This window comes from Podarcis filfolensis, assembly GCF_964270895.1.
Source record: "Podarcis filfolensis genome assembly, chromosome: 2".
Lineage (NCBI taxonomy): Eukaryota > Metazoa > Chordata > Lepidosauria > Squamata > Lacertidae > Podarcis > Podarcis filfolensis.
This window is the reverse complement of record NC_139605.1, coordinates 116032107-116046587: the sequence shown is the minus strand read 5'-3', so window position 1 is coordinate 116046587 and position 14481 is coordinate 116032107. Positions and strand designations below refer to the sequence as shown.

Here is a 14481-nt window from a genome sequence, read left to right as displayed (position 1 = left end):
AAAGTGAGTCTTATAGAGCAAAAAATACGGTATTTGCCAGCATAACTTTTGTGAAAATTATTTATATACAGTGGTACCTCGGGTTAAGTACTTAATTCGTTCCGGAGGTCCGTTCTTAACCTGAAACTGTTCTTAACCTGAAGCACCACTTTAGCTAATGAGGCCTCTCGCTGCTGCCGTGCTGTTGGAGCATGATTTCTGTTCTTATCCTGAAGTTCAAGTTCTTAACTTGAAGCACTATTTCTGGCTTAGTGGAGTGTGTAACCTGAAGCGTATGCAACCTGAGGTACCATTGTACTTACTTATTTATAAGTCTTCAGTTATCCCCAGGATAAAAAAAGGGGGGGCACATTATCTACCTGGCCTGGCCCTGGCAGCAACCAAAGGAGGTGGAGCAGTAGCTCAGGGGAGACCAATATTGAGCACAACTTTGCACCCAGCTCTTTGGCCCTGGGCTGTTGGTTTCCATAGAATGCTGCTATGGGTTCTTTCAAGTTGGAGGCTTCTCTCGTGGTTATTAGTGTGGGCTGGGCACTAATTCAGGGCAAACCAGTGTGGATGCTTGGAGATGAGAGACGCATGCCCACAATGCAATGTCCAGATGCAGGGTGAGAATCAGGATATGGGCCAATGGTTAATAATAATAATAATAATAATTTATTATTTATACCCCGCCCATCTGGCTGAGTTTCCCCAGCCACTCTGGGCAGCTCCCAATCAAGTGTTAAAAACAGTACAGCGTTAAATATTAAAAACTTCCCTAAACAGGACTGCCTTCAGATGTCTTTTAAAGATAGGATAGCTGCATATTTCCTTCACATCTGAAGGGTGTTCCACAGGGTGGGCGCCACTACCGAGAAGGCCCTCTGCCTGGTTCCCTGTAACTTGGCTTCTCGCAATGAGGGAACCGTCAGAAGGCCCTCAGCGCTGGATCTCAGTGTCCAGGCTGAACGATGAGGGTGGAGACGCTCCTTCAGGTATACAGGACCGAGACGCAAAAATTCAATTTATTTGAATTCTAGTCCCTACAAAATATGTGTGGGGAGGACCCCAGGTCCCACAGGGACTAAGTGAGGGTTGGCTGGGGGAAATGGGAGGAACGGTGGAAATCAGATTCTGAATTCAAATCCCAGCACAATTATAGACTTCCTGGGATAGCCTTGAAGAAGCTGCTCTCTCTTGGTCCCTTTCCTATTTTCTACGGTGTTAATTTCATAGTGGCATATATATTTTTAAGACACTGAAGGACCTGCAGGCTGAATTTGAAGCCCCTTTTCCTTCTCATTGTTCTCTGTATTTGAATGCTGCTGCTTCTAATGTTTTTCCCCCTTTCCATGTTTATGTTAAATTTATAGCTGTCTGGGGCCCTTGCAAATTCGTGAAAAGCAGAAAAACAAAATAACATTTAAACTATGCAAACAAAGCTGATAAAACTGGCATACAAGGAGGGTCTGCCTGGAATCTAGCTCTCAAGGTTACGGAGATGCGATGTTCCCCTGATTAAGCAGTTTATCTGAACTCCCTCTTCTCCCTGTCTTCTGCCCATCCAGGTTGCTGGATCAGTGAAAAAGATGCCTGCGATTCTGCAGCCTGTGAGTCTCGATCTTCTGAGGATGCCAAAACGGTTACTTTGTCCTGTAGGTGCAGATCTGATTTGTGTAATGCTAACATCAGCCATGTTGGGCCTGGAAAGAGGAAGGGTAAGGAGGTCTATGGGGTCAGGGACCGGTGGGGAGTTACAGGATAGAACAGGCACCCCCAAACTCAGACCTCCAGTTGTTTTGGGACTACAACTCCCATCATCCCTAGCTAACAGGACCGGTGGTCAGGGATGATGGGAATTGTAGTCCCAAAACATCTGGAGGGCAGAGTTTGGGGATGCCTGGGAGTCGAGAGGAGGAGGAGAAGGAGGCAGGGCATGGATTGCAACTGAGCGGCAAATGTTAGGACCATTAAAGTGAGAGAAATCCGGGCACAAAAGAAGCTTCTTTGGGGAAAGTTGCTGAGCTTTTTGGGGGGGGGGGGAATTCAGATATTTTGCCAGTTTTCCCAGTTCTCTCCCCTGCCCCCAAATACTACTTCCATCATTTAAATTCCGGACGTATGACAACCCTAGAATAGAAACTAACAGCACAATCCTAACCACATGCATTAAAGCACATTGTGTACCCTACAAAAAAATCTGGGCAACGTACTTTGTTAAGGATGCTTGGCATTGTAGCTACAGTTCACGGGATTGTTTTGGAGAAGTTAGGATTGCAACCATGGGGTGCAACTCTAATACAGTGGTAAAGTAAGGGACCCCTGACCATTAGGTCCAGTCGTGACCGACTCTGGGGTTGCGGTGCTCATCTCGCTTTACTGGCCGAGGGAGCCGGTGTACAGCTTCCGGGTCATGTGGTCAGCATGACTAAGCCGCTTCTGACGAACCAGAGCAGCGCATGGAAACGCCGTTTACCGTCCTGCCGGAGGGGTACCTATTTATCTAATTGCAGTTTGACGTGCTTTCGAACTGCTAGGTTGGCAGGAGCAGGGACTGAGCAACGGGAGCTCACCCCATCGCAGGGATTCAAACCGCCGACCTTCTGATTGGCAAGTCCTAGGCTCTGTGGTTTAACCCACAGCGCCACCCGCGTCCCTAATACAGTGGTACCTTGGGTTAAGAACTTAATTCGTTCTGGAGGTCCGTTCTTAACCTGAAACTGTTCTTAACCTGAAGCACCACTTTAACTAATGGGGCCTCCTGCTGCTGCTGCTGCTGCCGCGCCACCAGAGCACGGTTTCTGTTCTCATCCTGAAGCAAAGTTCTTAACCCGAGGTACTATTTCTGGGTTAGCGGAGTGTGTAACCTGAAGCGTCTGTAACCTGAAGCGTCTGTAACCCGAGGTACCACTGTATTGCCTTCCCATGTCTTTTCTTCCTCCCTCACAGTTCTCTTTTCTTTTCGCTGCTGTTTCCTGCCCAGGCTTTCTCCAAACCCCTGTGAGAAAAGTTGTGTCTCCCCTCCCACATCCCACCCACAGGTGCACTCCTGCATATCAGGGGTGGGGGTGACCCACTCTCTCAGCAAAGACCTTGAGAGTCTCGCAGGGAGGGAGCACACCACATTTCTGAGTCAGACTGATAACTACAATTTGGAGAAGCAGGAGCTGCTTGCTCCGATGGGAACCATCAGATTGCAGGACTAGGGCTCCCTTCCAAAACATCTCCTCCAAGAAATGTCCTGAACCCATAATGGGGTTCACATGGAAGGGAGGGCAGAGCCAGTGTGGTGTAGTGGTTAAGAGCGGTAGTCTCGTAATCTGGGGAACCGGGTTCGCGTCTCCGCTCCTCCACATGCAGCTGCTGGGTGACTTTGGGCCAGTCACACTTCTTTGAAGTCTCTCAGCCCCACTCACCTCACAGAGTGTTTGTTGTGAGGGAGGAAGGGAAAGGAGAATGTTAGCTGCTTTGAGACTCCTTAAAGGGAGTGAAAGGCGGGATATCAAATCCAAACTCCTCCTCCTCTTCTTCTTCTTCTTCTTCTTCTTCTTCTTCTAAGTCTCTGGTTTTCTAGCGCTGGAAGCACAGGGGTGTCTGGGTAAGCACAACAAGAGCACACATTCTAAGCCTGAGTCCTAGAACCATGGTTGTGCCGGCCCAAGCATGAGGCAAGGTGAAGTGTATCCTGCCTCAGGCAGCAGGATACAAAGGGGCTACATATTCCGATGTAGAACTTTATTCTCCCTTTGTTCCCAATATAGATCTTCACTCACCCCTTCTTCCCTGTGGGGGAGGGAGGTGGCATTTTGCAGTTTGCCTCAGGCGCCAAAATGACTTGGGCCGGCCCTGCATTTCACCCATTAAATTTTTGAGACGTATACAAAGCTACAGTTCTCAGGAGTAGTTTAACTATCAACCCCTCTTCCTGGGGAACCTCGGAACTGTAGTTCTGTGCAGGAAATAGAGGTCTCCTGACAACTTTCAGCACCCTTCAACTACATTCACAAAGTGGTATGATTCAGTTTTAAATGTATAGTGCACATGGGGTCTTACATTCTATGTACTCCTTCAGATTTGATGTGTACACAACAGCAACAGTGCTTAACACCTGCATGGGATCAAGGCACAGAATGCTAGGCTTGGCCATGGCTCCCAGGCAAGCATATGTACAGTGTGAAAGCACATCTTTTCACTGTTGGTCCTACTCTGGTATTTGAGACAGTTGTGCAGCCCTGGAGTCAAAGGCATCTCTCCCAGCTGCCTGCCTTCAGCCATCCTGCCCAAGATGGATCCCAGTCTTTGTGCTTCCTCCTCCTCCTTTCCAGAACATCCTGCTAAAAACTGTATTTTCCTGTCACTTCAAACACACATCCCATTGCCTTGGCAACATCTGTCTCCCCAGGCCAAAGGATTCCTAATGGATGGACCATCGATCTCTTTTGTCATGTTAACAGATTTCCTCTTCACCAGGCCAGCTGGGCTGGTTTGCATAAGCCAACCCAGAGATTCCTTCTCTGGCACAGCTCCGCAGCTTGTACTTTCATCCATACCCAATTACCGTATTTTTCGCTCTATAAGACGCACCAGACCACAAGACGCACCTAGTTTTTGGAGAAGGAAAACAAGAAAAAAAATATTCTGAATCTCAGAAGCCAGAACAGCAAGAGGGATCGCTGCGCAGTGAAAGCAGCAATCCCTCTTGCTGTTCTGGCTTCTGGGATAGCTGTGCAGCCTGCATTCGCTCCATAAGACACACACACATTTCCCCTTACTTTTTAGGAGGGAAAAAGTGAGTCTTATAGAGCAAAAAATACGGTAATAAAAATCCTACCAGGGTTTTCTAGGGTTTAGGGGGGTCGCCTCAAATCTATAACAATATTCCTTAAATATGTTGATATAAACAAACATCAACATATTACAGCCACTCCTTGAGATGTCGTGGCCCTTGCTTTTTAATCCTGAAAGGGTACCTGCCTCAAGAGTTAATCTCAACCTGAATTTGACCTTGAACTCTTGTAACATGGATTTTCAAAGTTGGTTCCTTAGTTCATAAAACATCTATTCAACCTCAATGTAACAATCATAGAACAACACACTGTTTGCCTCACACGATGTTCTCTTGGTGGGCAGCTGTTCAAAGCACGCGGATGGAGAGAGTGAAGGGAGAAATAAGGTGTATTTAGAGGCCTTAGAGTTGCCAGTTGACTAGTATCCCAACTACTTGAGCCCAATTTGAGAAGAGCATTTACCATGGCCCGTTTCCATTCTATACCCACGGCCTTCTTGCAGGGGATTTACTTTAAGACCCCCATTACTCAGCGTCTATGTCCATGCACAATGAATGAAGTAGAGGACTTCATACATTTCTTTTTCTACTGCCCTATTTATAAGCTAATAAGAACTAAGCTCCTCCTCTTGATCCCGCCCACCATCACATCTAAGGAAGACTGTTTGAAATCGCTTCTTGTGGATGCAAATCCCCAAATTTCACGTGGGGTGGCAATCTTTATAGTGCAGGCTTTGAAACTCAGGGCTACACTGACTGGGTAGTGTGTCCCAGACCTGGACCTGTTTTAATTCTTTGTGTTACCTTTTAACCTAATGTGCCGAGCCTATTTTGGGGCCATTATATGTTTTATATACATCTGCATTTTAGATTCCCGGCGCTGGCAACTAAATTTTTACATTATTGTTTTAGGGTAATTTAAATGTCACAATGCCAGTAATATCATTTGAATCTTGTTAGGTTGCTTCTCTCTAGCATTTTTGTCTTATCCTGCTATGGCTGTATGCTAATGCAATAAAGGTTTGATGATGATGATGACTAGTATCATAGAATCGTAGAGTTGGGACCCCAAGAGTCATCTAGTCCAACCCTCTGCAATGCAGGAATCTCAGCTCAAGCATCAATGACAGATGGCCATCCAAGCTCTGCTTAAAAACCTCCAAGGAAGGAGAGTCTACCACCTTCAGAGGGAGACCATTCCACTATCGAACAACAGTTACTGCCAGAAAGTTCTTCCTGATGTTCAGTCAGAATCTCTTTTCTCGTAACTTGAAGCCATTGGTTTGTATACTATCCCCCAGAGCAGGAGAAAAAATGTCCTGACTTGTTCTTGTGCCATTTTAACAACATGTAGACTTGCAGTTTGTGAAAATGGAGAACACTGCCTCCTTCAGGTCAAACAAAGCCAATACTTTTATGGACTTATTGTTTAGTCGTTTAGTCGTGTCTGACTCTTTGTGACCCCCTGGACCAGAGCATGCCAGGCACTCCTGCCTTCCACTGCCTCCCGCAGTTTGGTCAAACTCATGCTGGTAGCTTTGAGAACACTATCCAAACATCTCATCCTCTGTCGGCCCCTTCTCCTTGTGCCCTCCATCTTTCCCAACATCAGGGTCTTTTCCAGGGAGTCTTCTCTTCTCATGAGGTGGCCAAAGTATTGGAGCCTCAGCTTCAGGATCTGTCCTTCCAGTGATCACTCAGGGCTGATTTCCTTCAGAATGGATAGGTTTGATCTTCTTGCAGTCCGTGGGACTCTCAAGAGTCTCCTCCAGCACCATAATTCAAAAGCATCAATTCTTTAGCTGAGGGAGGAACTGAAGAAATTTATGGACTTAACTGAGCCAAATCTAGTATAATGTATGCAAATGAGCAGAAAGCTTTAAACAGGGAATCTGAGTATTTATTCATTTGTTATAATTCTATCCTGCCCTTCCAAGGAACTTGGAGATGTGTGCATTGTTATGGCCTAATATATTATCCTCACAGCAACCCTGTGAGGTGGGTTCAGCCAGGAGTAGGCAGATTTCAAGCTTGACATAACTACATTTGTTTTTGTTTTTGTTTTACTAAAACTCTTAAATCCAGTCACAGAAGCAAAACGATGGAACAGGGGAGCTCTGCATGCTTAGAATTAAGGGTGTCTCACAACACATGCTCAGCCCAGGAATTTGTTTTTGCAACCAGACATGACCTCCCAGCCCTTTCACACACAAACCACTCCTGCTTCCCGCTCTCCACTTCCCATTTTTTCTGCCTTTCAGCCACCTAATTCTGGGGGAAAAACAATATTTTTGTTGTTGCTATTGTTAAACAATTGGGAGTGCAGAAACAGTTACTACAGTGGTACCTTGGGTTACATACGCTTCAGGTTACATATGCTTCAGGTTACAGACTCCACTAACCCAGAAACAGTGCTTCAGGTTAAGAACTTTGCTTCAGGATGAGAACAGAAATCGGGCTCCAGCGGCGTGGCAGCAGCGGGAGGCCCCATTAGCTAAAGTGGTGCTTCAGGTTAAGAACAATTTCAGGTTAAGTATGGACATCCGGAAAGAATTAAGTACTTAACCCGAGGTACCACTGTACTACGAATAGTGCTTTTTTTCTGGGGGTACGCATACCCCTAAACATTTTGTGAATCTTTGTACTTTTGTCCATTTACTGTACAGTGGTACCTTGGGTTAAGTACTTAATTCGTTCCGGAGGTCCGTTCTTAACCTGAAACTGTTCTTAACCTGAAGCACCACTTTAGCTAATGGGGCCTCCTGCTGCCGCCACGCCGCCAGAGCACGGTTTCTGTTCTCATCCTGAAGCAAAGTTCTTAACCTGAAGCACTGTTTCTGGGTTAGCGGAGTTTGTAACCTGAAGCGTATGTAACCTGAAGCGTATGTAACCTGAGGTACCACTGTATTTATGTCCCCCAATTTGAACTATAAAGTGGTGATTTTCTTGAGTCAAAATGAGAGTACCCCTAAACATTTTTTAATAGAAAAAAGCACTGACTACGAATCACCCTGAAATATGTCAGCAGCAGACTGACATTTTGTTCACCCCTGGCTTAGGATGAGATACAGCATTTGACCCAAACCATCCTCTGAGTGTCAGGGCTGAGGGAGGAACTGAACCTGGCTCTCTCGTCTTGGCAGTATAGCTTTGCTGAAAGCAATCTGTTTTGCAAACATCCCCAGAGACAAAAGAATGAGAAAAGAAAACAGCCATGTTCCCTCAGAGAAACTAGACTACACAGGACACTCTTTCCCCCTCAGGAGTGCTACACTAGGCCTTGGCGAGATAAAGAAAGGAAACAAGCTAAGCATTGCTTTGCGAAACTGAAGATAGCTTTGCAGCGAGTGCAACCCAGGCTGCATTTTATTTTATACAGTGTACACCATGGGTAGGCAAACTAAGGCCCAGGGGCCGGATCCGGCCCAATTGCCTTCTAAATCCAGCCCGCAGGCGGTCTGGGAATCAGTGTGTTTTTACATGAGCAGAATGTGTGCTTTTATTTAAAATGCATCTCTGGGTTATTTGTGGGGCATAGGAATTCGTTCATTTTTTCCTCTCCAAAATACAGTGGTACCTCAGGTTAAGTACTTAATTCGTTTCGGAGGTCCGTACTTAACCTGAAACCGTTCTTAACCTGAAGCACCACTTCAGCTAATGGGGCCTCCTGCTGCCGCCGCACCGCCGGAGCACGATTTCTGTTCTCATCCTGAAGCAAAGTTCTTAACCTGAAGCACTATTTCTGGGTTAGCGGAGTCTGTAACCTGAAGCGTATGTAACCTGAAACATATGTAACCTGAGGTACCACTGTATGGTCCGGCCCCCGACAAGGTCTGAGGGACAGTGGACAGGCCCCCTGCTGAAAAAGTTTGCTGAGCCCTGGTGTATGTTCTACTCTTTGCAGAATAGTGCAAGGAAAAAGCTGGCCCCTGCCCTCGAGAAGCTTTGCAATCGATTGCAGCCTTTGCTAGCAGGTCCCTTCCAGCGATCTGGGGCCATGTGCAACTCCCACCAGCCCCAGACAGAACGTGTAAGGGCCTTGCACTGTTGCTTCTTTTGCGCAAGTTTGCACAAAGTGTTGCAGCGACTGCCTTTCCCGGTTCTCCCTGCCAGAGCAATGCAGTCACCACATCAAGGCCTTCAAAAGTGGGAAGGCAACAGGGAGGATGCAGGAATGTTGGCTGTCGAGATGAGAAGGGGGCTGCCTGTGGAGTGGGAGATGTCCTTCCCCCCCCCCTGCCCAATTTTAATTTTAATTAAAACATCAGAGGAAAGTGCCGTGGAGATGGAGGGAAGCTGATGCCAGGGTTGGGCAGAGAGGTCTTGGAGAAGGACACGCCAGAGGCCCGCGAGCACCTGGAGGGAGGGAGGAGTGGCTGGTGGGATCCAAGCCCAAGGCTCAGAGCCAAGAGGCTTGGGAGTGTACACCCTGGGAAAGGGGTTTGCAAGAGATTGTTCTCCTACCTCCTCCTCCGAAATGTGGAACGCGCTGAACCGATTCTCCCACCGCAGTGGAGATGTCTGTGATCACCTTCCCCTCTTATCTCTGCAGCTGCGTCACTGCCCAGCGGGAACATCTGGATCATTACCTCCTGCATTCTTCTGCTCTTCCTGGGCTGTCTGGCATTTCTAGGTATTGAGACTTTGGGGGTGGGGGTGGGAGCAAGGCATTTGCTTTTTTAAAAAACAAATTTTTAAAATTCAAAGTTATAACAAAACATATTATCCAAAAACATATCCTTATTCCCTCCCCCATTTTTCCTCCCTGCCCCCCCCACAGAACCCACCCCCTACCCCACCCCACCCCGACTTCCCTCAGTTCCAGTCTTTGGTTTCTCCAATAATGCTATTTTCTGCATGTTACAAAGTTGTCTAGATCCTCAAACTGTTTAGCTCATTATTATCAGTAAAAAAATTGTGAATGTTTATTCAAAACCTGCCAAGGAGTCCAGTTCGCTTTGTTGCGTCTTCAGATACTTTGCGAAAGGTTCCCATTAATTCTTAAAATCACAGTTATCCTTGTCCCGTAGCTTATATGTCAGTTTTGCCAGTTCTGCATAGTCCGTCAATTTTTCTTGCCATGATTCTTTAGTTGGGGTTTCTTCAGTCTTCCATCCTTGTGCTACCAGAACTCCTTTGTCGCATACATGAAAATGTTTTTCAGCTTTTTTGGCAGGTTTTTCCCTACGATCCCCAACAAAAATGCCTCGGGTTTTTTTAACAAATGTTAAATGGAACATTTTCTTCAATTCATTGTATATCATTTGCAATAAGGGTTGCTACACAGCAACATTCAGCTAGAGGCGAGGGAAGAAGGGAGCACATCTGCAGGCTGCTCAGAGAACGGCGACAGCGGACTCTCTGCTTGCCTTGCATAGAAAACCCAAACGCACAGAACGGGCGCCAGGAGTCAGCATTGCTGGGCACCAGCCGATGCCCAAATCTCAGCAGGGGCTCCGATGATGACCCCCCAAACCCACTGGCCTTGCACTACCTCCAGCCAGCTCTCTCCAAGCATGTAAACAGTGACTTCTGTTTTGCTGTCTTCTGGGTAGTGATGCAGATTGGGCTAGTGATATGGACTGGATAAGAGCCCGTATAGAGTCCTTACATAGGTTCCCTATTGGTAGGAGAGAATAACAGAGGCCAACCAGAGAATATTGAGAAGCAAAGCAGCTAGTAAGCTTGATCTTTATTGATCTGTTGCAACAGGGTGCTCCCCTCACTCGCAGGAGAGAGGAGGGACCCAGAAAAAAGGCATGCAAGGCCTTATAAAGACTTTTGAAATTTCCACCCTGTAGATCAAGACCACCCTCAGAAACATCATACATACATCACAGAAGGGGTGTAACCTAAGACCACCCCTCAGATACATCATACCTACATCACAGAAAAGGCGGTCTTAAAACAGAAATTTGAATGTTGTTTTTCTCCTGTCGTTGTTTATCTCCTGTCTGGCAGGTTACTTGATTGGATTGCCTGGGGAGCCTGGCCAGTCTTTTGTAATGATAAATGCTTAGTTCCTGGGCCAGGTCACAGGCTCACACCCTATTCATATCTTAAATGTGTCCTTAAGACAGGATTTGTGAGGAAAGAGACAATGGGGAGGTTTCCCACTTTGACCTTGCAGAGAAAACATTTGCTCAGTTTAGGAATCAAAATGGTTCCAGGTTGGTCTTCCTGTGCTGATCTATGTACGTGCTTGGTTGGTATGCTTATGAACATTACCATATATCTAAGACCATAAAATTCCTATCACACAACACATGGCTTGACTATGGAACTCCCACCCACAGGAGAGGCAGTGATGACTCCCAACTTGGATGGCTTTAAAAGAGAATGAGGCAAACGCATGGAAGAGAAGTCTATGGGAGGCAGCACAATGCTTCTGCATACACTGGTACCTTGGTTCTCAAACGTAATCCGTTCCGGAAGTCCGTTCCAAAACCAAAGCGTTCCAAAACCAAGGCGCACTTTCCCATAGAAAATAATACAAAATGGATTAATCTGTTCCATGCTTTTAAAAACAACCCCTAAAACAGCAATCTAACATGAATTTTACTATCTAGCGAGACCACTGAGCCATAAAATGAAAGCAATAATCAAAGTACTGTACTATAAAATAAATAAGACAGTATTGTAGATGATAAAAATTAAAATCAAACTTTTTTATTACCTGCACTGATGATAGTCGTTGTTTGGATGGGGGGGGGGGAGTGCTTTTATCCATTTCTGCAGTCACACAATCAATCAATCAATCAGTAGCTGAACTGGCTTTCATACAGTCACAAAAACAAATTAACCGAAAAAGCCTCAAAAACGCAAAATAAATAGCAAAAACAAAAGCGCCAAACTTAATCCGTTGCGGAAGTCCATTTGACTTCCAAAATGTTTGAAAACCAAGGCACAGCTTCTGATTGGTGCAGACGCCCCGGAAACAATAGCCGACAGCTGCATCGGACGTTCGGCTTCTGAGAAATGTTCGAAAACCAGAACACTTCCGGGTTTTCGGCGTTTGAGAACCAAGGTGTTTTAGAACCAAGGTACGACTGTACCACTGGAAGCCAGCAGAACGCTTGGATCCTGCTTGTGGGTTTTCCACAGGCTTTTGGTTGGCCACCATGAGAACACCATGGATTATGTGGACTATTGGCCTGATCCAGCAGCTGTTCTGGTGTTCTTATTTAGAGAGGCAGTAGGGAGTGCTGGCCAGCCCCAACTCCGATATCCGTGAGAATGGCCCAAACAGTTTGCACTGAGAGGAGTTCCGTGTGTACAAACATACATATGAAGGCTTCCACAGAATCTGGAACCTCGCACGATCCCGAACACTGTCGCACTTAGATCCTCTCAAAGGATCTGTCACACGCTGTGCTTGTCACTATTACAGGCATTACATTAGGATGAGTACAGTGGTACCTCAGGTTAAGAACTTAATTCGTTCCGGAGGTCCGTTCTTAACCTGAAACTGTTCTTAACCTGAAGCACCACTTTAGCTAATGGGGCCTCCTGCTGCTGCTGCCGCTGCGCCGCCGGAGCACGATTTCTGTTCTCATCCTGAAGCAAAGTTCTTAACCCGAGGTAATATTTCTGGGTTAGCGGAGTCTGTAACCTGAAGCGTATGTAACCCGAGGTACCGCTGTATGTGTGTGTAGTTTATTTCTGAGAAGCAAACACACTCTCATGTAGCAGCCACAAGCCAAGACTTCACCAAATGTGATCCTTTAAAAGTAGCCAAGGTATGCGAACAATGCATTGTATTCGTGGCTATTTTTCTAGAAAAAGAGGTGCCAGAACTCACCGTGAACTTGTTGTCTTGTAAAGGCAGTGGCGCCCACCTGAGAGGTGCTGGAACTGAGTTCCTGTGAGTTCCGGCTGAAAAAAAGCCCTGATTGTATTTATTCTTTATAATACCCCACCTTTTTCTCTAAGGAGCTCAAGGTGGTGTGTGTGATTCTCCCCATCCCCTTTTAATTCCCACAACAACCCTGAAATATACTCGGAATCCTGTAGTGATTTCATGCTCTTTATTGCAGCTTGTAAAACAGTGATTTAATTGCCCCCCAAACCTCAGGCTTTTATATACATTATTTACACAATGAGTCCCGTCTGATTGGCTGATTCTGCTTCCTTCCTGGGGCCTGATTGGTCTTTTCCTGCAGGCCAATCAGTTGTTGCATTCTACGATCCTACCAGCCTAATAGGCTGATTAACTTCCTCCTGGGGCCTGATTGGTCTTTTCCTGCAAGCCAATCAGTTGTTGCATTCTAGGATCCTACTTGCCTATCGTTCTAGGATCCAAGCTTAGTACATAACAAACCATGTGAGGTAGGTTATGCTGAGAGGCAGTGACCGGCCCAAAGTCACCCAGTGAGCTTCATGGTCAAGTGAAGATTTGAACCTTGGCTGCTCCCAGGTCCTAGTCTGACACTTTAACCACTACATAAAGGTAAAGGGACCCCTGACCATTAGGTCCAGTCGTGGCCGACTCTGGGGTTGCGGTGCTCATCTCGCTTTATTGGCCGAGGCAGCCGGCATACAGCTTCTGGGTCATTATTAAGCCGCTTCTGGCGAACCAGAGCAGAGCACGGAAATGCCGTTTACCTTCCCGCCGGAGCAGTACCTATTTATCTACTTGCACTTTGACGTGCTAGGTTGGCAGGAGCTGGACCAAGCAACGGGAGCTCACCCGTCGCAGGGATTCAAACCGCCGACCTGATTGGCAAGTCCTAGGCTCTGTGGTTTAACCCACAGCGCCACCTGCGTCCCGAAACCACTACATACCTCACTGAAATTTCAAGTTTGGGTGAGGAAAGGCTGAGCAGGATTTCTAGTGGCCAGGGATCATGGCTCTTCATTGCCTTCGTCTCTCCCCATGACCAGCAGTACAAATTAGGCAAACATATGAATACCTGCGTAATTTGTGCAGGACTTTGATAATTTTGGGACGCGTGTCTTGCTGCAGGAGCAAATATATTTTTCTTTCCTTGTAGTTCTAAGGCAGTGGAAAGTCCTTGCTGTGCTCCTGAGCCCAGAAGAAAGCGGTGAGCTCACCAAGGTGACTACGAGCTCAGAGCCAAAAACCGAGAGGAAACTGCCCACACAGGAGCTTCCAGATCTCCAGTTCCTTCAGGTATCAGTTGTGGGGGACCCTGGGCCCACTGAGAGTCACCCTAGTTTGCTTGCTTTATCCGTGGGAAACGCCAACCTGGTTTCGGAGGCAGCCCAATGCATTTGGGCACCGGAGGCGAAACACAAAATGGCGCTCCTCCCCACAGGGGAAGAAGGGATGAGGGAAGATCTACGTCAGTAACAATAAATATAAACATAAGGAACAGGTTGGGAGCAGACCAGTAGCATCTCCTCTTTCCCAAGAGGAAGGAGCACTACTGAGGAGACGGCAGATCCAGCCTCCAAGCAGTGCATTGCAGCTGTTGCTGGCACCATGGCAGCGCAGACAATGCATTTCTTGGAGACCGGATCTGCTGCTCATGTGGATCCTGCCGCCTGAGGCAGTTGCCGCACTTTGCTTCATAGGTGGGCAGGTCCTGGTTCTCTTTTGCATCTGACCTTGCTACATCTCTCACACGCACCTGTGTCGTTTTTGCCTTCTCCTTACAATCCTAACTGCTTCAAGTGACATTAAAGTAGGGTTGACGTTTTTCAAAAACTGAAAATTCAGACAATCACCATGCCCTTACCACAGCAAAAAG

The 14481-nt window shown here is 46.7% G+C and overlaps 1 protein-coding gene across 3 annotated transcripts in view; it reads left to right on the top strand.

Annotated features, from left to right (window-relative positions):
* Nucleotides 1-14481, top strand: part of AMHR2 (anti-Mullerian hormone receptor type 2) — a 119874-nt gene that overhangs the window by 6382 nt on the left and 99011 nt on the right. For 2 of the 3 annotated variants that reach the window (XM_083599300.1, XM_083599298.1), the window contains exons 2-4: nucleotides 1551-1700; nucleotides 9321-9401; nucleotides 13762-13901. In XM_083599300.1, the coding sequence (XP_083455426.1) occupies nucleotides 1551-1700; nucleotides 9321-9401; nucleotides 13762-13901 (371 nt within the window). The remainder of the gene's footprint in view (nucleotides 1-1550; nucleotides 1701-9320; nucleotides 9402-13761; nucleotides 13902-14481) is intronic. The other variant, XM_083599299.1, reaches the window with a different exon arrangement.